Source organism: Cynocephalus volans, chromosome 13 (genome assembly GCF_027409185.1).
Source record: "Cynocephalus volans isolate mCynVol1 chromosome 13, mCynVol1.pri, whole genome shotgun sequence".
Classification (NCBI taxonomy): domain Eukaryota; kingdom Metazoa; phylum Chordata; class Mammalia; order Dermoptera; family Cynocephalidae; genus Cynocephalus; species Cynocephalus volans.
In genome coordinates this window covers 20,331,588-20,356,539 of record NC_084472.1, presented here as the reverse complement: position 1 = coordinate 20,356,539, position 24,952 = coordinate 20,331,588, and the positions used below count along the sequence as shown (strand labels likewise).

General features: G+C 43.3%; 1 protein-coding gene across 2 annotated transcripts in view; it reads right to left on the bottom strand.

The window, feature by feature from the left end:
* Nucleotides 1-23,095, bottom strand: part of TTC39C (tetratricopeptide repeat domain 39C) — a 104,952-nt gene extending 81,857 nt beyond the window's left edge. Inside the window, exon 1 of one of the 2 annotated variants that reach the window (XM_063077382.1) lies at nucleotides 22,391-23,095. In XM_063077382.1, the coding sequence (XP_062933452.1) occupies nucleotides 22,391-22,560 (170 nt within the window). In that variant the 5' untranslated portion in view covers nucleotides 22,561-23,095. The remainder of the gene's footprint in view (nucleotides 1-22,390) is intronic. The other variant, XM_063077381.1, reaches the window with a different exon arrangement.
* Nucleotides 23,096-24,952: the final 1,857 nt, after the last annotated feature.

The following is a 24,952-nucleotide window of genomic DNA, read 5'->3' as shown; positions in this document are numbered from 1 at the left end:
TCCTACCTGAAATAAAGAATTCTTGTATTTCCTGAAGGCCTCCTCTGTTAAACCAAATTTAAGATCCTTTCCCCCCCAGATCTCTCAGTTTTCCACTGTAATCGACAGCCCTTGTCCCCTTATAGGACTTTGGGGACTGAGGGACCTGTCTTGCCTTTGTTCTGCTGTGTCCTTGGTCTATGTCTTCCCCTTCCTTGTTCCTGTCACAGTTCCTGTCCCTTTCCTTGTTCCTGCCACCTGGTCCCACACCTCTCCTGTCTGGCCTGCTACACACAGCCTCCCTCAGACTCCAGTCCACTCCAGACTGCTGCAAAAGCAGTGTACCCTGGAGACACTTTTCACCGTGCCACCTGTCACCACTGCCAGACTTGTAAGTCCCTCTAACAACCGAGACCTCACTGGCTGTACTTCTCACGTCTTCTTCCAAGCAGGTTCTCTGGTCCAGCTCGGCAACTCTGCAAGCCCCCAACCACCCCCATCACTGATCTTGTCCTCTCAGCCTCTGCATGTTCTCCCCTCTCCTCTTCAACCCCCTCATTCAAATCTGAGAAAAATCCGTCCTCATTCATGATGCCCTCTCTGTAACCTGCACCCACACTGCGTCCACAAAAAGAGCCAGTGTCCCTGGGTTTAACTCGTTATTAAACATACACACACTATTCCTCTGCTAACTGCCATTACAGAATAGATGTTTCATTTCCACAGGTGAAAAATCCAATTGCTGGAGGTAAAGAGAGTTTGGGCACAAAGCTGAGATGCTGTCCTGATGTGTAATGCTAAATGTTAGAGGCAGCAGTGAGAAGGAGCCTGGTAGGAATTCCCTGAAACCCTCTGCAGATGTGAAACCACGTCTTCAATCCGGAGCCTGCTACAATCAAGCTAATTCCATGCACCTGAAATTTCCTGGACCTGAGCCCTTCCCTGTTGGCACCCTTTCCATGTGCCTTGCTCAGGGATTTATGGGCCTAAGAGCCACGGTGCAGCACGAAACTTCAGTGAGCTCTGAATGTGAGGAGCCATGAAATGTGCATGAAACCTCTGAATGTGGGAGAGCAAGGAAAGAACACTTGCGGCTTCGTGTGGAGCAGCTGCAGTCCCCAGTAGCAGGCGGGAGGTGTCCAGGACACATCTAGAGTGGTCTGCCTCCCACTCGCGCCCAGCCTCGGTGTCTTTACCCCAGTCCCTGTTCAGAAGACTTTGGCTTTTCCCTATTCCTTTTATTTCATTTTCTAGTGTGTTCAGTGAGTGCTCTAATAACTTGATTCTCTCAATGTTTACCTCTAAGATGGGGACAGGAGGAGCAGGAAAAAAGAACGGTGTTACTGAGTAGTTTTTTATTTCATTCTTTTCAACATATACTGCTTCAACTTAGTGTTCGAGCCATTTCTACAAATATTTCATTTTCTACTACTCTTCGTGTGATTCATAAATGTGTACTTTTCATATGTATATATTGTAAAATCCCAGCTACACACTGTACATTTCTTGAAGACAGAGACCATAGCTTCTTTCTTCCATATAATTTCATTTATTGTATCACCAACATTTACTACTCTGCAGGCACTGCACACAGAAATTTTTAGGAGAGTCATGGCACCTGCTCTCAAATTGCTCCAGAAGCTCCCACAATGCTTCAGTACACGAGGTAGTTTCAATAAATGCTTGGCTAATTGAAAAAGCCCCGAGACCCTAAATGTCACTAGACACACCCCTTATTTATACTGTATAAAGAGTCTACTCATTTCCACTTTTGTAGTCTTTTTACATCTAAAAATTAAATTATATATAGGCAGGAAGAGGCAATTAAAGAGCAAAGTATAAGCCCCGGTGAAATCCTTGGGAGGGAGATTTGGCAATATATATCATCATGGATCCTTAGACCAGACAATTCCAAGTCTAGACATATGCCCCAACAATGTTTTGCTCATGTGTATAAAAATGTGTACAACGATGTTCGCTATAGCAATGTTAAGGATCCTAAGAAAATGGAACCCACCTCAATAGTTATTGGTAGGGTAATGAAGAAGTGCATCATATACTTTTATATAACGCAACACTTGATTTAAATGTTAAAATGATTATACTTGATTTATATATAACAACATCGGTAGACTTCAAAAATAAAAATGGGTAAAAATAAAAATTGCAGAGCCTATTCATTACATAAACTTGAAAGCAAAAACCAATATGCTGTTCATGGTTAGAAATGTGCAATGGAAATATAAAATATGGAAGAAAATGACACATATCAACTTGAGGACCCTTGCTGCCTCTGTTGGGGGAAGAGGAAAATGGAATCGCCCTGGGGTGTGAAGTGGATTTAACCATATCTGTAATGTCTTATTTCTCTAAAAAAAATCTGAAGTGAATATGACAAATGTTAACATTTGTTAATTCTGAGTGTGAAGGACATCCATATTTGTGTATAATATGCTATAGTTTTTGTATATTTAAAATATTAAAAAATTTAAAAAGAAAAAGTGATACAATATGCCCATTAAAAGGATTAAGAGGCTCAGTTTCTCCCCCATGTTAAAATAACTAAAGCAAATCAGGGCAACAGAGGTCTCTAAGATATTTCACAATTACAAACTATTCCTAAACCAATACTCATGTAGGGTCAAGCACCAGAGAACTGGTTGCATCCTACATTTGCTCGGTCTCTTTTGAGCTGGCAAATGACACCCTGGTTCATCTCTTGCACCATTAATGCGCCACTGGGCTGCTGCCTGGCGCTTTCTCCACTACCCAGCCATATCCTAGAGCTCTGTCACACACAGGCTGGCTGCAAGGAGGAGCCAGCCATTCTCAAAAGCCACCGGCGTCCTCTCCCTGTGCTAGCTAATCAATGCTAATCCTCTCATCAAGGGAAAATAACTGAGTTGTTCCTAAAATGGACTATATATACAGGCTGTTGTAGAAGCTATAATTAGCTGTGCTTTTAGCCAAGCCAGAAAGTAGGTGGACTCACTTTGAAGCAATGATCATTTTAACTGACGACATGAGAAGTCTAAGAAGTCATAAATTATGAAATGACATACGTAAATCTGATTTTCAAAGGGAATACTTCTATTCATCTCTCCCAATTAATCCAACAGAACCTCGGATGCCCCACTTTTCTCCCTGAACTCAATCCATTTCTTTTCACTACTATATCTAATGAGAAATTCCACTAACACCAATTTCATTTTAAACTATCACTGCATACTTCCTACAATCTACATCTCCTCTTTGTGTTACTACCCTAAACATAACCAGGAATCTAGAATGTAGCCCCCCCAAAATACAGAACTACCATTTCAAACTGCTGTCTGCAATTATCCTTGTTTTATGTATGAGGCTACTTCAAAAAGTTAGTGGAGAAATAGAATTAAAAGATAATATGAAACTTTCCCTGACCTTTTTGAAGCACCCTCGTATATACATGAGCACAAAATACACAATCAGTAGAAAATCACTTAATCAATCTCCACTCACCTAAATCTCTGGATTAACCAATATTAGAGGGAGAGAAAGAGATGCCCTTCGCCTACTGAATACTCAAGCTTTGCTCCTGTGCTTACTAGTTAAGCCGTATGCTTACTGAGAGTCCCTAGTGATTATTCCCAAATGTGTTTGTGCCTATTGCCCGTGTCATTGCATTGTTTACTATGTAAATAGATGAAATAAGGGTATAAAAAAGTGTTATGTATATTTAAAATAATGAAATGCTTTAAAAAGATTTGAAAAGGGCAGATGACTGACTTTAAAAGTTGCTTTAAGATTAGGTGAGAGTGAGATAACCATAAAAGACTTGCAAAAAACCAAGGAGCATCTGCCCAGATTGCTTCACAAATGACTTTTACCTCTTGCTCCACTTTACAGACCCCAATACTGAAAATCACAGGAATGCATTATAGGTGTGGCTTATGCAAGAAAGCCAAACCGACAATTCATCAGTGAACTCACGGTCAAAAGAAAGGCCTTGGCCCTACATCAAAAGTCAGGACAAAATGTTTCCTGGATATTATTTCATTTTTATAACGCTCTGCTTTAACTCTCTTTTAAAATTAAATAATCGTGAGTGGTCCTGATCATGGCGGGTAAGAAACCTCCAATGTACTCAGCTAGCTACCCCCAACCAAGTGCTAACCAGGCCCAACCCTGCTTAGCTTCTGAGATCAGGTGAGACCAGGCACTCAGGGTGGTATGGTCGTGGACTCACCTAGCTACTTCAAGTCTTTTTTCAATGTTCAGTACTAAATACATATCTTTCTCAAGAGAGTTAAAATACTTGGTGTAACATTTTCCAACTGATGACAAATCAGGAAAGAAATTGTTACATTATTTCATCCTTCACAATTGTTCCTCTTCCTGTATTCCTTCTCTTTCTCTGAGTGGCAACCCCATCTAGCTAGCGACCCAGAGCATCCTCAAAACCTCCTCCTTCCTCCCCCCATAACCAAAAATCAAATCAAGCCAAACAGGAGTCCTGTTGATCCTACTTCCTAAAACCTTTCACATGTATCTCCCCTGGCCTCACCAGCCCCTACCTGAGCAGTGATAATCGCTATCTAACTGTTTTCTTGCCTCCAGACTTACTGTGTACACTGCCCTCAGAACTAGCTTTCTAAAACAAAAATCTTATGTCACTCCTCTGCTCAAAACCCCCTAATGACTCCTTATTGCCCAAGGGGCAAGGCTAAACATCCATGGTTCTGTGTAGAACACGGACCCACCTAACTTGTGTGCATCAACCTCCATCACTCCTTTTAATACACATCTCTATGTGCAGCCCCAAAGCAGTTTGATCCTGAATCCAACACATGCCAGTGCCCCTAGGCTATTCCCTACTCATCCTCAGGGTACCTCTTCTGACACTCCCTCAATTCCCATGGCCCTGGGTTCAAGTCCTGGCTCTGCTACATGAGTGACCTTGGAAAATAATTTAATTCTTTTGAGCCTCAGTTTCCTCATCTGTAAAACAAGGAGAAATGTTAGTACCTATTTTACAGGTTCATAGGGAGGATCGATGAGAACACTCAGCACAGTGCCTGGCATACTGGAGGTCCTCAAGAAGTGTCAGGTACTCAAGAAGTGTCAGGAATGAGTTGGGTCCCCCCAAAAGTCATATGCTGAAATCCTAATTCCCAACATGACTGTATCTGGAGATGGGGCTTTTAGGAGGTAATTAAGGTTAAATGAGGTCATAAGGGTGGGGTCCTAATCCGAGAGGACTGGTGGCCTAATAAGAAGAGGGAGATCCCTCTCTCTCTCTCTCACTCAGTCTTGCATGTGCCCCCTCACACTCAGAGAAAAGGCCATGTGATGACAGAGCAAGAAAGTGGCCATCCACAAGGTAGGAAGAGAGCCCTCACCAGATCCCAACCATGCTGGCACCCTGACCTCAGACTTCCAGCCTCCAGAACAGCGGGAAAATAAATTTCTGTTGTTTAAGCCACCCAGCCTGTGGCATCTTGTTATGGCAGTTCGAGCTGGCCCATACACCTGTTATTATTACTATTCTCATGATGTGACTCCATTTAAATTATAGGCCATGTGGATCTTCCTCACCAGACTGGCACTTCTTTCAGGACAGGGAATGGGTCTTATTTACCTCCATCTCCTCTCAGGACTTGCCATGGTGAGTTGAACACAGTAGGCAGTCAATAAATGTATAATTTATAAATGAAAATAAAAAGGACTCAATTTTAGACAATCATTACCCTTCCATAGAACCTGGTATTGAACTATAAGAGCTCAATGTTGCCTCTAGGCATGCACTTGACTATTCAGGGAACATGAATACATGGTAAAGCAAGTTGCATTTCTATACACTAACAATGAACAACCCAGAAAGGAAATTTAGGAAACAATCCCACTTATAATAGCATCAAAAAGAATAAAATACTAAGGAATAAACTTAACCAAGAAGATCAAAGACTTGTACACTGAAAGCTATAAAATGTTGCTGAAAGAAATTAAAGACAATGCCAATAAATGGAAGGACATTCTGTGTTCATGGACTGGAAGACTTAATATTGTTAAGATGTCAATACTATCCAAAGTGATCTACAGATTCAATGTAATCCCTATCAAAATCTGAACGTCTTTCTGCAAAAATAGAAAAATACATCTTAAAATTCACATGGAATCTCAAGGGATCCCAAAGAGCCAAAATAATCTTGAAAAAGAAAAACAAAGTCGGAGGTTTCACACTTCCTGATTTCAAAACTTACTACAAAGCTACAGTAATAAAATAGTACTGTACTGGCATAAAGACAGACATACAGACTAATGGAATGGAATAAAGAGCCCAGAAATAAACCCTCACATACATGGTCATATGCTTTTCAACAAGGGTGCCAAGAACATTCAATAAGAGAAAACAGTCTTTTCAACAAATAGTGCTGAAAAAACTGGATATCCATAGGCAAAAGAATGACTTTGGACTCTAACTTTACACCATATAAACCATATACAAAAATTAATTCAAAGTGATCAAAGACCTAAACATAAGAGTTAAAACTATAAAACTCTAATTTGAAAACATAGGGGAAAAGCTTCATGACTCAGAATTTGGCGATGATTTCTGGGATGTGACACTAAAAGCACAGGCAAAAAAGAAAAAGAAAATATAGATACATTGTACTATATCAAAATTAAAATATCTTCTGCATCAAAAGACACTATCAGCAGAATGAAAAAACAACCCATGGAATGGGAGAAAATATATGCAAATCATATATTTGATAAGGGGTTAATATCCAGAATATATAAAGAACTCCTACAACTCAAGAACAAAAAAAGCCAAACTCAATGAAAAAATGGACAAAAAACTTGAATAGACATTTCTCCAAATATATAAAAATGGCTAATAAGCATACAAACTGATGCTCAGCATTGCTAATCATTAGGGAAATGCAAATCAAAATAAGAACTCATACTTATTAGGATGGCTATTATCTAAAAAACAAACAAAAACAAAAACACAAGTGTTGACAAGGATGTGGAGACACCAGAACCCTTGTGTACTGCTGGTGGAACTGTAAGATGGTGTGACCACTATGGAAAACAGTATGGTGGTTTTTCCAAAAAATTAAAAATAGAATTACCATATGATCCAACAATTCCACTTCTGAGGATATACCCAAAAGAACTGAAAGCAGGACTCAAGAAGATATCTGTACATCTATACTCATAGCAGCATTATTTACAACAGTCAAAAGGTGGAGGCAATCTAAGTGTCCATTACGGATAAATAAAATGTGTATATACATACAATGAAATATTATTCAGCCTTAAAAAGGAAGGAAATTCTGACACATGCTACAACATGGATGAACCTTGAGGACATTATGCTAAGTGAAATAAGCAAGTCACAGAAAGACGAATGCTATATGATTTCACTTTTATGGTGTACCTACCCTAGCCAAATTTGTAGAGACAGAAAGTAGAATGGTGGCTGCCAGGGATGGGGGGAAAGGAATGCGGAGTTGGTGTTTCACTGGGACAGAGTTTCAACTTGGGATGATGCAAAAGTTCTGAGACAGATGGTGATGATGGCTGCATAACAATGTCCAAGTACTTAATGCCACTGAACTGTACACTTAAAAATGGTTCAAATGGTTAATGTTACCTTATGTATATCTTACCACAATTTTAAAAATAATTTTAAAAACCTAAAAACACTCTTGCTACTAGTTATAAACATATAGGAAAACAAAAAGTTAATAAAACTAATATTTATTTAGTAGACGATAACTTAAAACATTAGAAACATTGAGCAACAAAGGGTTTCCCTTTTTTGTATAAAAACTTATCAAGAGTAGTGTGGACTCGGCCTGCCTTCTTCCGGTCCTGTAACTGATGATGCAGCGTGAGCATCTTTGCCATGCTTTGAGTTGGGGTACTCCTTATTAAGCCTGGATCAGCTTCCAACATTTAGCCTCTGTGCTTTCAATGGCATGAAATATCTCTAAGAGTTCCTTTAATGTGAAGGTTTTTGTGCCAGTGTCACCTCTGTGGGGACATCTCCACCTTTTTCCTTACAACCACATTCCTCTGTTATGTCAGTAAACTCACGCTCACTAAGTGCCTGTGGCTGCATATCGTGAGTCCCTCCAAAGTGGCAGTGCCAACACTCCCGGGCCAGCTATTTCTTCTATTTATATTTGATTTAGATTTCACTTACAGTGTTATAGCTTTTTTCTTTGTTGCTCTTTCACCTTGATTGGTCATTTCCCTCTTTTAATTATCCATTTTTGTAAAATGTCATGTGAGTTTATCATTAGGAGACAAGAAGGCAACATAAGGACACACTTTTCTGTCACTGAGTAATAGAGGTGCAGTGACCAATCATAGGCAGACTCTGAAAGAAGGGATGTGACTGGCCCCAGATCATCATGTGCACCTGAAATCTACATAGTGACCTGTGGACTGAAGAGCTGGCAGCTATGTACTGTTACTCACAGTTCCTGAAATTTGAACTGTGTTATTGGGGGACTGGTGTTATTTAACTAAACTCTGGTAACTGAAATCTATGCACCACACAAAGCAAGTGCTGTCTGTGCATGATTACAACCTGAGGTAAGAACCCCGGGGGAAAGGAACACAATTCCTGGAGAGTGCATAGCAAAGACACCAGGCTGGAAGACAAACTGGGTCTCTCTGGGAAGGGAAGGCGGAGTCAAGGTTGAAGCATAAGTAGGAACTGAATGGGCTTGGTGGAAAGGTTCCATGTGACACAAAGCCCTGGGTTAGGAGGAAGCAAGATGAAGTAAGGAACCTGGAAGAAGGTCATGGAAGCCAGAGTTAAGAGCAAGGGAACAGCAGGGCAACACAAGACAAGGCTACAGAACGGTACAAGTGGACAAAGCACTGATATTTTAAGTGCAGATTCATATGGATTTTAAAACCGGTTAAAATTTAGCATTATTTTGCTTATCTATCTTTATATAAAAAGAGGAGCCATGATTGTATTTATAACGTGAGCTATAAAACACAGATCCTGCCAAGAACTTTGGTCCTAATCGTCAGAGCAACGGGAGGCTATATTAGGTTCCTGTGGCTGCTGTAATAAGTTACCATAAACTTGGTGGCTTAAAACAACAGAAATGTCCTCTCTCATAGTTCTGGAGGCCAGAAGTCTGAGAGCAGTCTCACCAGGCTGAAATGGAAGTGTTGGCAAGGCCACAATCCCTCTGGAGGCTCTAGGGGAGAATCCGTTCCTTGCCTCTTCCAGCTTCTGGTGACCACCTGCATTCCAGGGCTGTTGGCCACCATTGCTCCAGTCTTCAAGGCCAAAGTCTTCAAATTCTCTCTACTCTGTTTTCAGATCACCTTCTCTGTGTGTCAGATCTCTGCCTCCCTCTTATGAGGATACATGTAGTTGCATTTAGGGCCAACCTGCATAATCCAGGATAATTTCCTCATCTCAAGATCCTCACTTAGTCACATCTGCAAAGTCCCTTTTTTTGCCATATAAAGTTAACATAGAGGTTCCAGAGATTGGACTGTGGATATCTTTTGGAAACCATTTTTCAGCCTTCCACAGAGGCCGTGAAAGAGTTTTTAGTGGAAAGGCAATGTGATTAGATTCACATGTTCTAAAGGTCACTCTGGTAGAGGCGGAGAAGGGGCAGAGAGGGATGGGAAAGCCAGCTGGGCAAGTGCAACGGTCCCAGTGAGAGATGAGGGTGGCCTGAACCAGGTGGTGCTCGGGAAGATGGCGAGAAGTGGATGGATTCAACTCACACTAGGAAGGTAAAACTGGCAGACACAGAATGTGAGAGGGAGATGCCAGCAGGGCCTCCTTGACTTGCAGTGTGTATGACCAGGATTCAAGTGGTGCCATCCACTGAGCTCAGGAGTCCTGGAAGAAGACAGGTGTGCAGGAGAAGGTCAGGGCTCACCAACTGACCTGCAACATTGCTGGATCTGCACAATACTATTCAGTATAACAAGAGGGCTCTTTTGGAGGAGGCACAAAAACAAACAACACTCTAAGGCTGGGGCAGACCTTCCCCTCATCATCTTTTTAACTCGGGTTTGGTAAGCCTTAGTTTTGTCATGTGCAAAGTGATCATAATAATTCTTATCCTCGGGACTGCTGAGAGAATTGGGATTAACGATGAAATGCACATGACATGATAACTCATTAACAGTAGCACTCATTCCTCGATCCCTGTCCACTGCCACTCTTTGCCTTTGCAGTAATTCAAGCAAAGATCGATGAACTGCTGGATGATTACAAGACTGTACAACTTCTAACTTTATTCAGATGCCTGTGTTTAATTCACATTCATTTATCGCTAAATCCTAATGGTCAGTTAGAGTCACTGACAAATTCTCAAAACAAGTCTTCAGATTAAATAGCCAAGCTTTTTTTCTTTTTCTTTTTTTTTTTTTTTTTTTACAGTTTTCCTTAATCTGACGTTAATGTGTATCAAATATCTTCCTACTTCATCGGCATTAGTTCCTTCTCTATCTTAAATCATACAAACAGATAATCGACTCAGTCATCTCCATTCTCTGCTACTAGCATGTGGAGACAGCATTGATAAGCAATTTACAAAGAGAACATCCAAACCACATTTTATCAACTAACTAGCCTTTCCAATCCATCCTTCAACAAAGAGTATTTAAAAAGTAACAAAACTGATCAAGATATTTTTATTACTTTCTCATCTGTAAGTTATAATATGGTCCCTTTACTATATATGGCAATAATCTACAAACCGCATGAATACTTTCAGGATTAAACACAGTTGTGGATTTATACATGCAATCCAAACACTAATTTTAGATAATCATTTAGAAACTTTAGGGGATTTCTCTATTTTTCAGTTAAAAGCTATTTCAAAGTGAAGCTAGACACTTATTCTTCATAATAAAATTCTAGTAAACTTGTTTTTAGTAAACAACTCTGAACTTCATAGAAAGTGTCTGTCTTTCACTAAGGCATCTATGTTTTCCTTTAGTTTTTTTTTTTTTTTTGTATCTGCCATGTGTGGGGATCCGAACCCTTGACTCTGGTGTTAACACCGTGCTCTAAACAGCTGAGCTAACCAGCTAGCCCTTCTTCAGTTTTTACTAGAACACAGATCAGGAAAATTTCACTTGGGTTTACTTCATTATTCATAAGCTCCCTCAACTATAAATTTTTAGACTTTAATAGAAAAACTCTCTTGATGAGGTTTGGTTTTTTTTTTACAACTCAACACTCTTCTATCAAGAGAAAACCTCCCATTTCATGTTAGCCTCAACTACTCTCTCTCATAAGCCCAGCCCGGATCTGAGATGTCACACAAGGGCTACAAAAAAAGCACATAAGCACTCTCTCTGCTTTTGTCCTTTTTACATTGGCAATTTCTCCAGAACAAGCATGTCTAAGAATTCCACCAAAGCAGGTATTTCCCCCCCACCTGTGTCCCCTTCCCTCCCCCCCTTTTTTTGTCTGTGCTATTTCAGGAGGAGTAATTTCTAGCTCAGTTAGTAATTTTGATAGTTTGAAGTAATGAGTGTCTCATCAATCAGCAATACAAAAATAACCAAAAACCATTTGGACCCAGGTGGTAGAAAGCTGAAGCCAATGGCATTCCAGATGTAAACAAACTCTTTTCTGAACCTGGAAATAATGTGGAAGAAAGTCAGAAGCCCAATTAGTCCAACAACTGCAGGCTTAGAAAAGCAGCCCCATTCTAGCTTTTTTTTCAAGAGCCACATCAGAAAAGTATGCAGCGGATGAATTCAATATGCTTCTTTATTTTAGACCTTAATAAAGAAGTGGGTGAGCATGATGTGCAAGACACAAAGATATCAAGTTCTTTCTTGTTCCAGAGATGAGTTTACAATGCATAACTTGAGATTTTGCAATTCACTATTCCAAATGAGGGGGAAAAGCACTCAAGCCTTGACAGTGACTCATTCAACTGGGAGCAATCCTGGAGAAGACATGCAGCATAGATTTTAGTTTAATCCAATTGCTTCTTAATGAATCTCTGTCATTTAACAAATGCAACTTGAACTTGGATATAAAATCTCATTTTCCCTCTTTCTTCTGTCCTGTTAGAATACTGCCAAAAAGTTTTATCTGTGATAGAGAAAATGATACAAACATGTACAAATCTGTTTATCTTTGATGGTTATTTTATGAATGAATAATTTACATGAAGTAAAACTCAAAGGAGGGCTGCCGCAGAGCTGAGGCAAGAAAGTGCAATTCCAGAGCCAAAGGCAGCCATCCATGTGACAATGCAGCCAAAGCAGAAGGAGTGAGCAGCAGCGTGCTCGGCCTCATGTTTTCCTAGCAAAGCCCCACCCAGCAAGGAAGACCATGGTGCGATCCCACGTGTAAGAACGGGTTGAGCTGACGTGTACTACGGGAGGCAGCTGATGTCATGGTTGAGGGCAGGACCAGGGAAAGCTCTGTATATCTGTGTACTGAGATGCCCTATCAGAGATTAAATTGTGTGGTGCTTTTCCCCCAAACTAGTTGCTTCTAAGTACATGCACGACAGAAAACCATCAGGAGACATTCTGCTCTATTTCCTCACATTTTAGAAGAATCACTTCCGTGGTCCCACTGGCTATGTAACTTCGGGGCAACTATGCCATGATTCCTGGGGCTTTGACCCCTTTTTTTCCTTGTGATTAAAAAAAAATTGTTTTTAATTTGCTTAACGTATTTAGCAAAAGGCTTGCTTACTTCCAGGGAAGGATAGGGATCAGTTTGCACCCTGAAATTCAAAGTTAGGAAGGCTTGGGTGGGGACAGGGCAAGGAAAGTAGGCATCTGTCATAAAGTCACCTTGAGGCTGGAGAGACACAGGTCCAATAAGCTAGTTCCACATTGAGTAGGAAGAAGGGATGGGACCTCAGAGGTTCTCAATACACATGGTGAAGGACAGAAGAACCAGTGCTGACACCCCTTTCTGGAGCTGTTTGGACTCCAGAAGTAGTGTGCATGTGGCCAAGAAAAGCTGGTGTTTAGATGCAGTAACTCCAAGCGCCCAACACAGTGCTCTTAACTCCTGAATGCGGTTGACACCTGGGCTCTGCCCTGGCACCTGTGGCCACAGATATAATAGAGGTGCTCCCTTCTCCAGCACACTCCTTCTGTGACAGCTGTGCCAGCCTGGGCAGCCTATTCCCTTCCTGCAGCCCTACTGTGTCAGCAGAAAGACCCCACCACTGTGCTGTTCCATGCAGCCTGGGGATTCAGCTGAAGAGACCAAACCTTGTCCTGAACCTTCTAGCCCCAAGCTTGGCTTTTCTTAATAGAGGCATTTTGGAAACCTGTGGCATGTGGCCCTTTAGGGACCACATGATGACTGTACTGGAATGGGACCAAGGATGCAAGGCCTCCTGAGATGTGTGAGATCATCCAGCTCATTGTCCCATGTCCTGCACAACGTCTGAACATCTCCTGGAAATTCATGTGGGTGAAAAACTGTTTATAATTATTTGTTCTAGAACCTACCTCCATTTACTATTCCTTGCATTGTTTTAGTGTACACTTTATAAAAATTTATTCATGATTTTGGAAAACCATGTCACCAACAGCAACACAGCACAGCTATATTAGTCTACATTTGTAGCTATCACATGCCAAATTTAACAGGGATGTTGAAAGCTCCTTTAAATATATTTAAAGCCAAATAAGTTATTGAAGATACATTAAATACTGGATACCAGTGAATCTCATTAATAGATTTAGTTCATTTTTGCCATCCAATATTTAAGAATTTGTGAAAAACTGAAATTTACATCATGAAAATTACATATTGCAATTCTTTATTTTGAGTTTGATTCTTATTTTTCAACCTTACTCTGAAACTGTCTTTAGGGGTTAGCCCCCACCCAACTTCCCCATAAACATATTTTTCAATTCATCTTTTAATCCTGGACACCTATTAAAGGAAATAGTCTCTAAAGTTCTAGGTTTGTGGAGGGATTTAAAATGAGAGATAAGTTGTCTGAGACACTTTGTCAGAAAGCATCCCATGTCCCAACGCCATCCTGGCAAAGAAGGCCTGGCCTGTCTCAAGGATATCACACATCTCATTTTCGCCACTTCAACAGTCAGCGTTTTGCCTTGGCAGGTTATCCCCACTGCAAGTAGGGGTATTTTCCCCTTTCTCTTAACCTCTAAGGTAAGTTTCATCTCTTACTTCCTTTACTTTAAAGTGCACCTGCTATCCCATTTCTCTACATCTATGCAACGCCTTCTCATCTTCTTAATTCTCTTAAATTCAAATTTATCCATGACACACAGGTACAAGCATCTAAAGGCTTCATTTTATCTTCTGATGAAGGTGTCTTGAGCATTTATATTTTAAATTATATGAATTTTTTATTATGAATTTCTTTTTACTTTTCCTTTATCATACTATTTGGGTATTTGATTGATTCTTGGACACGTGTGTAGGTAGGATCATAAAAGGGGTATTACAAAATAATGTGTTATCAAAGAGGGCATTAGGTCTGATAGAGTCGGGAGTTACGGCTCTAGAAAGCTTCACCTCCCCACCACCAGGTTGTTCCAGAGACAGACCAGTTCCTCCTAAAACTCAAGACAGAGCTTTTGGAGTCTGGGAGCTACATTTCAGCTTTCTCATGCCAGGGAGGCAAGTAACACCAGAGTACAGCGTAGCCACCACCACCCAGGCGTAGCCCCGAACCCTGTAAGTGACTAGATAAGAGAAAGCCACACCAGTGAGGCTAGCCTCCTTGGCACCGGACGTGACACCAAGCAGAGAACAGCTCACTCAGAGAGCTATGATGCCAGAGTTACAAAACCTGTTGCCACTTTAGAAGCAGGAGACTTGGCTTCAGGGGAGACTGAGCTTCATTAGGGGTTCGACCTTCCCTCTGATGGCACCTGACAGGGTTAGCAGCATGTGCTCAGTGGCAGCCTTGCTCCCCAAGGCCCCATACTCAGCACAGGCAACCTAGGACGCACCAAAGGGACCAGACAGGAGTTCTAGTATCTGCTTATGAGGAGAGTATCAATTTTAGGGCCTCTTTGGAGCACCTCAAATTGGGTCAAGAGACACACCCATGACGTCAATGTGGGAGGAGGTGAGGAGGAACACAAGCTTCAGAGCTCCTAAAGGGTAGGTGCCCCGGCTGCACTTGCTGACTAGCAAACAAAGGGGAGCTACTATGCCTTTAAAACAGCTTGGACCCCCCCCCCCCCCGTAACTCCAGCACCCTCTGCTGGATGGATGATACAAAATATTCCAGCACAGCCAGAGTGGAGGGGACAAGGGGTGTGGCAGGAGGGAGGCCAGGAAGCAGACAGGGCCAGATCACAGGACATCTTATGACAGGCCAGGACACTGTTGGGCTTTATCATACAAAAGACTGGGAGCCACACCGGGTCTGAGGCTTGGGGTGACACATTCCCTGAAGACAGATCACTCTGTGGCTTGACAGGTAGCCTCTGGGTGTCAAAGTGTGGTTTGCTTGTTGCTGGGGAAACTCTCCCTGAAATGGCTCTGACAACAACATGTAACTCCTTTTGCTGTAAAAGTTATACAAGAGAGGTAGTATGGTACAAAAGTTCCACAATGAGCTCTGGGGCCAGAATGCCTAGTTTCAACCCCTGTGCTCTCACTTCCTGCTGTGAGGCCTTGGGCAGCTCACTCCGTGTCACTGTACATCCCCTCCTCCTTCTGTTAGAGGGGGATCGTAAGAGCACCCCGTCACAGAGCTGTGGAGAGGACTGAATGAAAAGAAAAATACAGGCACGGCTCAGGGTGCGGCCTGGCACACAGTAGGTGCCACCTATTTGCCATTATGTGTTTATTCTGAGATGCATGAGAAGAAAAAAGCCACCTGAACCACTGATTTCACAGATGTGGTTATGGACAAGACTTAAGTGTTGATGTGCCTCTTTTGGAGGTAGATCTGAATACAGATATCACGCATGAGGATGACTCCGTGTAGGAGAGACCTGCTCCTCACCTTTGTCTGGTACGCAGTAGACACTCCAATCCTAAGTACAGACTTTTTCAATAGATGTACTTCCTGACTCGCTAGGGCCTTTCTCTGTAAGAATTGACAGTTTTCCTGTATGACAGGAGCAACTATCTGTTGTATATACCAATTTCTTGTGTTCGGAAATTCTTGAGCAAGAAGGAAGAGATGGAGAAAGCAATCTTCGCTAGGGATAAGCTCAGATGGCAAAACGCTAACCATCTTTGCATGAGAAGAAAAGCCCCATATCAAGCTTCAAATCGGTTTCAAGAAGTCATGACTTTCTTTACACAGTAAATCCGTGAATAATTTTCCACAAAAATATGGATTCGCAGTCACTCGTTCAGAAATCGGGATGTATATTCCCCACAGGTTAGCCCACAATGGCCTATTCAATCCCAAATTGGACTCACATTACAAATGAACAGCATATGCATGAATTCAGGGTGCTGGGAACAGAGTGATGCTGCAAGAGGCACAAGACAGAGGCCAGTCCCTCCCTCCCCAACCCGACCCCTTTCGTGGCGTACAGCTGGAGCTAGGCAAATTTGAAAATAACACATAAATTCATCTTTGCTACACAGCCACCCACTTTTCTGTACTTGTTTTATACTCTCTCTCCTCGAGTCCTTCTCAGCATTAGCCGCTTCAAAGTCCCACTAGGGTTGCTGGGTAAGTAGGAGGGTTAGCCTGACAAAGGAGATAGAGTGAGAAAATAGTATTCTAGGAGCTAAAAATAGCCTATGTGAAAGGTACAGACTCCTGGAATATAATGATGTGCTTGGAGATCTACAAGGGGTTTCATGTAACCAGAATAGAAAGTACTCCAGGCTTCAGTGTTACTTGTCTCCCCGCCTAACCCCAATTTATTTTTTCTTTTTTTCTTATCCTCATCAAAACTTCATTTCACTCAATGTAGCCTCTCTCAACTAGGTTAAGGAAAGAAGATAATCTCACCGAACTACCTGTTAATACAGTGTATGTGACTTAGAGCGCACAGATTCTTTCAAGGGCTCACATCTTTAACTTGTGTATTTCTACAAGTGTACACACGTACACACACCACAGCACAGGTATTCTTTTTTTTCCTGATAATTTTCTTCAAGCTCTCCCATTATTCTACAGGCAGCTGTAATTTTTAAAGAATCCCTATTAAGCCAGATGAATCTTTAAAGATTATTTAATGGGTACCTTTTCAGACAGTGCAATAATTGGGGAAAAAAAAAATAAGCCTTTCTACAAACACACCACTGAGCTGCAGAGGACGGAAAAAATCAACAGACAAATTTCCTGTCTTTCCCACCAGTGCCCTTAAACCATTTCTGCTTTTCACTGCTTCCTCCTTTTCTTGCATTTCTGCATCTATAGACTCTAGCAGTGAGGCAGAGACACGTTGCTACCTGCAGTCAGCCAGAGCATCCAGAAAATGTGGGTGGCCTGCAAGTCCTTCCTGTCCTCCCAAGTATTTGACAAGAGAAGAGGTTCAGAGACCTACTGGCCCAACGTGCCTTACACACACCTTTGAGTTTTTCCAGGAAGGCCCATGGTTTGTATCAGGGGTCAGACTTTTTCTGTAAAAGGCCAAAGAGTAAGTATTTTAGGCTTTGCAAGCTATGTGGTCTCTGTCACAACTACTCATTTCTGCAAGTGCAGTGCGCAAGCAGCCATTGACCATACATAACCAAAGAAGCATGGCTGTGTCCCAGTAAAACTTTATTTACAAAAAAAGGCAGCAGGCCAGATTTGGCACACAGGCCACAGTTTGCCAACCCCTGGATTGTACTGAACCACCTCTACGGTAATACTGGTTTCGCAGCCAACATGCTCATAAAATAAGGCCACATATCATTTAGCTTTGTCCTATGTGCCACAAACTATGTTAAACAATTTAGAATCCATACATTCACTGTACACACACACACACACACACACACACACACATATCTTACCATGAATTTTTCTTGCTTTTTATTTTTAATACATTTTTGCCGTTTTATAATTTAAAATAAAATGGGAAATAAGATAACACAATTCATAATACCAACTATGTAATTCTGTGTCAAATCCTTATTTATTTATGTGTATTTACCATCAGTGAACATTCATAATAATAAACAAAGGCTGCTGCCTCTTTTAGTTGGCAATGACTAAATATGACTTTTTAATAATATTTACACCAGAAATCAGTACTAGTACTGACAGGGATAAGAATTGCAGATGTTTTAGGGTCAAAAAGAATGCCAACAGTTATAGCAGGAGATGGCACAATGGCCTCAAGGGGCAAGAGTGAGGCTAAATATCAGGCCTGTAGAGATAAGAACTACACGAAGCTCCTTTGGGCCGGGATCTCCAAATGCCTCTCATCTTCCTCATAGCTCAATGTGATTCGCCTCTCTTACCAGCCCTCTGATTTAAAAATAAATGACATTTCAAGCCAAAAAAAGAAAAAGATTGGTGACATTAGGACCCTAAAGTCCCAAGGAACCAGGGATTAATTATGGATGTGAAGGCCACACTTTGGACAATAATCATGGTAAGAAGTGAGTTGAGCAGACACCTAGCAGCATAGTTACCCTGAAAAAAAAGTACTGACACAGGAAAAACAAACCGACCAGTGGAGAGAGGATAATACTGATCAGCTTGCAGATCTGACCCCTCTTCTCTCAATGCCAGTTCATGTCTCCATGTGGATTTTCACTGTTTCCTCTCCTAGATTTCTGTTTAAACCCACTACTTCTCACATTCTCCTTTTCCTCTTCCCTGGTTGCTTCCAACTCCTTCTCCTCCAAATGACTCACATGTACCCCATCCTAATGCTCAGGCATCACTTCCTCTGCCAAACTGTCCTTGCAGCCAGGCTTCATGCAGCTTGTCTCCGCTCCTACATGCCACAGCAGACTGTGGATATGCCTCCTAGCCTCCCTACCACTGTCCATCTTACCTACGCACAGCAGCTAACAATCCAGCAGCGTCTTGTGCACATAACCCAGTCTGTCTCATGTATCCATGTAGCTGAAGGTGTGTGTGTCACACACGCGAATGTCAGTCAATAGCAAGAATGGGTGTCTGTGTGTGTGTGTGCCCATGCACGAAGGGGGAGTGAGTACTGCTGGATTAGAGCACTGAGCCCTAAAACCAAGAGCAGGACTTTGATTTCAGGTGGACAGTATCATGAACTTCCAAAGTAGAAAGGCCTCAGGGCGGCACAAATCCACCCTGACCTCTGGGAAGACATCTCAAAGTGCAGGAGGGTGGCTCAGCACCCAGCAGGTTGGCTATGTTTTGAAATCCCAATTAGAAAGCCATTTTATATGTCAAAAGAAGGCCTCTACTGGGCATATATTTCTAATTTCTGTATTTATGATGTTTCAGTTATACAACCCAGACTTCCCACTAATTCAGAACGGCCTTCATATTAACCTGTTTCTATGAAGTTACCATTTCTCATTAAGTAGCTGTTGGTGAAACTTATTCCTTTTAACATGGCATGGGAAAATGACCTTCTTTAATAAAAGTTATTGTTACATTAGATACAAAATATATTTCTATTGTTAAATTCTAACGAGAAGACTTCAGAAGGTTTACTGGTAGGGAAGGACGGTATCCTGTGACAAAACAACCATTAAAAAAGGAGCTTGAGCTGGTAATTCAGTTATCCCTCTTCTGTAGATAAACTGAGCTAGAGGTGGTCCTCAAACACCACGAAGTCTATGCTGAGCCTTCCAGCAGACCATTCAACTTTGGAGCAGGCAGAGAAATTTCCCAATGCATTACAGGATCTTAAATCTTTCAATGCAATATACATTTGCATTGAAAGGCAAATTTTAAATGTAAAAGCTGTCTGCAGGCAAGACACTTTGTTTTGTACTCAAACTGTGCAGTCCGGAAGAGAGCTCACCATCAGTAGGGAAGGCACCATGCTCAAAAGCTAGCTAGCATTCACTGAGTGTTTACAATGTGCCAGGTACCACGGCCTATTGCTTTTAATTCTAACGACACTGTGATGTCCGTACTGTTATTTCTACTCCTATTTTACAGGCAAAGAATCAAGTTTCAAGAAAAGTGGCAAAACTAGGATTGGAACACTAGCTGCTGGACTCCGGTTCATAGCCATACCGCCATGCAACAGTTCTTTCCAAAACATGCATATCTGGGGAGGTGGGAAGAACGCAATGGCTTTCCACATCACAAATGAATCAGATGGAGCAAGGGAAAGCTGACAGTATAATGCTGACACTGTCCACCTCAGTCTTCTTCCCTCAACCACTCCTAAAAAAGCTTTTTATCACTGCTGGAAAATAAGGTTGCAGGGCAGACTACAAAATACATGAAATTTAGTGAGGGAGGCAGAACGGTAAAATGAAAAATCCTTGATTTAGAACCACGATGCTTGTGTCCTGGTCCACACGAAACACCGAGTCTCGGGTCTCTTGTTTTAAAATTGTCATAAGATACACACAACTCACTCTTTTGTCGTCTTAGAATCGTGAAAATATATTAGGGAACGTGTCTAGCACTGTGCTTGGCAGAGAACAGGTTCTACAATATTTTTTTCCACCTTCTTTATCTTCAGTTTCCATTTCAAAATACAAGCAGACAGCTCCTACATATACAGAATAAATCCTTCCTGGACACCTCCCTCTCCCTCACCTGCAACACACTCACCCACAGAGAAATACCTTTCAAGGTGTATCTCTCTTGGCTCTTGCTGTGAGAGTTTTCCTGTCACTCTGAGTGACAGTGCCCTCTATTAACAGTGCATAAAATTGTCTAGATGAGGAAAAGTTTCATGCTTTCAATGTTAAGTCAACCACAAGGTAGGATTAAAGTATACTAAAGCAGTATAGAAGAGGGGGAAAGACTTAAAATAAGTACTGCAGAAGATTTCAAAGCAAGAAGTATTGAAAAATGCAAGCACCTTGATTAGCAACTAGAGAGAGTAAATTTGCCTCTAAGACTTTCTCCATTCCTCTCTCCTACAACACAAACCAGTAGTCTAAAAAAGTTATAGTATAGTATATAAAACATTCCGACTATTTCTTTTTCCATGAAATACATTTTCACAGGGCTTAAAAACTTTTTCAAAAGAGATGGTAGTAGGACAAGTGAATTTTTTAAATCCTTCATCAACAGCCTGGCTTGAAACCAGACTTGTACACTTTAAAAATAAAATGTTCTGAGTAAACCTAAGTTTTCATTTTCAGACCAAATGAACAAAAAAAGCTGATAAAAGTAAAATGGCTGTAGTGAGAAGTTCATAGTTGTGAGATATTTGCTTTGCCATTAAGAATGTGGAAGCTGTGCTGGATAGAAACCACACTTCTTTGAGGTCTGAAAACTTTAGGCTTCAGCCTCTTTCTGCCTCTCTGTCTCCTCTCTCTCTTTTTTTTTTTTTTTTTTTTTTTTACAGACTGTAGCTCTCGATCAGTTGCCCTTGGTCCTCTCATTGCAACCAAACTACGGGGTCTAAAAAAGTTTGAAGCATATGGCCCTTATATGTGTTCAGGAAAGCTGCTAACCAACATCCTTGTAGCTTGTCAACACTCAAAGGGCAAATCACAAACTTCCTTCCTAAACCTGAAAGCCGATGCTTCTGGTCCCCAATGAAATGAAGGCTCCTCCCACACCTACCAGAAAGCTACCAGCTTCACTTCAGTTTTTAAAAGACAAATAAAAAATGAACTGAACACACGTGCTTTTCCTTCCATCCCGTATACATATTAACCCCCTCCATTTTCTTCTTCCTTCAGATTAGAGAAATTCTTTTAACACGCTCGCTTGAAAGGCATTAGGAACTCATTTTGAGGACTGAGTTTTCAGAAGACAGGCAAAGAGATGAGCGAGCAGAGTTGGGTTGAAATTTTTAAATTTCTGCACGGCAAGGCAATTATGCATCTCTGTTTTCAGACAATAAAAGCGTCTGGAATGCACAATGATGCAAAGCACTGCGAGGTGCAAGAAACGGGCACGATGCAGCTGTGTGCTCAGTGTCACAAAGGCTGCCCGGGCAGCACGCGAGCCAGTCACAACACCGCAAGTCCCAGGTTCGCTGCTTCCTCAAATCGCATCCGGTTCCAACGCCAACCGGCTGGGGACCCGGCGGCCGGAAGGCGCCCTCCAAGCGAGGAGCCCACAAACACTGGGCACACCTCTCAAGGGTGATGCTGGGGAGAAAGTGAGGGGACACTGCGGAAGCGGGTCCCAGGGAGGGAAAGGACAACGGAGCGGGGGCTGGGGTGGAAAGGGGCCATGTGGCAAAGGCGCAGAAGCACCGGCAGCAGGTCAGGCCCGGCGAGGCGATGTGGGGACCGGGGATTAGTGACCGACGGGAGGGGGAGGGGGCTCCTGGGACAGCCGCAGGTGGAAGCGCGTGAGCCGGGCACGAGGTGCGCGCGGCCGGGGCTGGAGGACAGGGGCGCGTCGCTCACCTGTATTGTTTGAAAAGCTGGTCCGACTCCCTAAAACCGTTGTTGAGCAGCATGTTGATGCCGGCCAGGGCCAGCTCCGCGTCCTGCAGGGGCGCCGCTGCCGCTGCCGCCGCCGCGTCCGAGTCGCCGTCGTCCCGCCGCCGCGGCCGCTGCTGCTCCGAGCCGGCCATGGGCGCGCGAGGCCCTGCGCTGGGCCCAGGCGAGGTCGGGGAGGCGGCTGCTGCGGCCCCGCGCGCGCCCGGAGCCCGGCTCTACCTGCCCAGCGCCGAGCGAGCGGGGCGCGGGGGAGGACGGAGGAGGGACGCGGAGGGAGGAGCCGCGGCCCGGCTGCAGCGCGGCGGGGGATTACTCAGCAGCCGCCCGCCCGCTCCTCCCGCTCCCTCCGAGACGCCCGGCTCGCGCGGGCACCGAATTGGAATCCGTTTCCGGGTGTCTCCAAGCCCGCCGAGCAGATCCCCCAGTGGCCGCCGCCTCCGCTTCCTGCAGCCCCCGCGCGCCGCCCCGGCTCCTCCCGGCCCGGGTCCCCACCCCACGCCCCTCGCCCGGCCGCCCCGGGCCAGCGCGGCGAGGCTACTCGGACACACGCGAGGCCCCGAGGCCCGGACCCGGGCGACGGGGGGCAGCCGGGGAGCGAACGGGTTTGCCCAAGGGGACTGGGAGCTCTGCCCGGACGCAGCGGGCACGCGCGGCTGGAGCGCAGCGGGCCGCGGGTGCCTAACCCCGCGCGGACCCCCAGCTTCATCCCCACCCTGGGGCCGCCCACCAGGGCCCAGGCAGCCAATCCCCGAGGCGGTAGGCGGCGGGGCGGGCCTCCGGTCCGCTGGGGGGGCGGGGCACCCGGCGGTCCGCTCCCTGGAGCCCCGCGCGGAGGGACTGCAGGGGAGAGCTCCCGGGACCCCTACCACCCACTCCCGCCCGCCAGCGACATTTGCGCGATGGGGCCCGAGGAGAAAGGGAGGCCCACAGGCCACAGATAGACCTAAATATTTAAAAGTTGTAAATTAAGCTGTTGAAGTGTGTTCTGTTCTTACCCTGGCAATCATACTTCTGTACCAATGAAACAGAAAAAGAAGTGTAAAATCATGGTTTTGATAGGACAGAATGACAGCAAAATGTCAAAGGACGCATTAATCACCGTTGCGTGGGTCTCACTGTTCTCATGATGGGGTGGTGATGTCTGGATGCGTATTATAGAAACAAACAATTCATAAATCATTTTTATGTTTTTCCATAAATTTATCTTCTCTTTTAGTTTAACAAAATCACTACACATATTGTCACAATCAAGATTATGTTCTTAATGCCAAATTAGACTACCTTTCTTGAGTTGTTGTTCTTACAGTATAGTTTATTCACTGGAAAAACTGCTCTGCCGAAACATTTACCACAGACAAAAAATTAAAGCGACACTCAGATCTTGAAATAACCCGTGAATTTTAAATATCATGTCCTGCATTATAATGGGACCAATATGATAAATTATCATAGAAAAATACAAAATAACTTTGTCATATAAATTTATCTTTGCTATTACTGATTTTGTGATTTGTGCCATCCCTTGCAAGAATATCCAAATCCATAAAGTATTTCCAACATTCATATACACGAATTTAAGAGTAATAGGAATTGCTGCCATTCCTTAGCTGGCAAGTGTGACTGCTGCAAAATCATGCTAATTCTTGAGTACATCTGGAACTGCAAGTTGAAACAATGACAGAAGCAAGAAAATGGACAGTACTCACCCTTGAGAAATTACTCTGTAATGCAGGAATCATTGTGTTCACATTGTCTAAGAAGGATTTGACAGGTTGACTAACATGATCTTAGTCACAAGCGTCAGCAGTGTTGCCGTCCTTCATCATTCAGAAGCTGTAAGCTTTTGTTGTTAGGACATCTAGCTAAAGATGTGGAGAAGCGTTCCCTCGGCCTGAACAGCATTAATTATGAGAATGGATATTGAGAGTTAGGCATCCACTGAGCCAGTATTGAGAGCCAGATCCCAAGTGACGGTAGCACCCATGTGTTCTTTAATAAATTTATGTGTGTGTATTTTGCAGGGCCCTCTAAAGCAGGTTTTAGGGAGCCTACTGCCCACTGAGGCCATTGCCAGGGAGGAGGCCCCTGGCCACACATGGCCAGTGGTACTGGTAGCTGCCTCCCTGACCACATTTCTAGAACTCACAGGCTGCCTGAGCTTTGGATCTGTGGGACCATTTACCTCAAATCCCTGAAACAATCTAATCAACAAGGGAGTCAACAAGGGAGGGAAGCCAAGAGCACAATACCAAACTTAGGAGATAGCCTGCACTCCCCAATTGGGGAACACAGCCGAGCACAGTCCTCTATGTCCCTATCACTGGGGAGAAAAAAGGAAGAATTTCAAAGAATTGACAACACCACAGGCACTGTTAACAAGTAGTATTTGGGGCCCTGCAGCTGAGGATGGGGAAGGGTGAGCAAAGTCAAAGCAATCTTTGTGGGGCTGGCTCTGTCTCAAGAATTTCACACAGTCAGCCATGCAGACTTGGGGAAATTTAACTGTTGAGTAACTGGGGCAAGGTC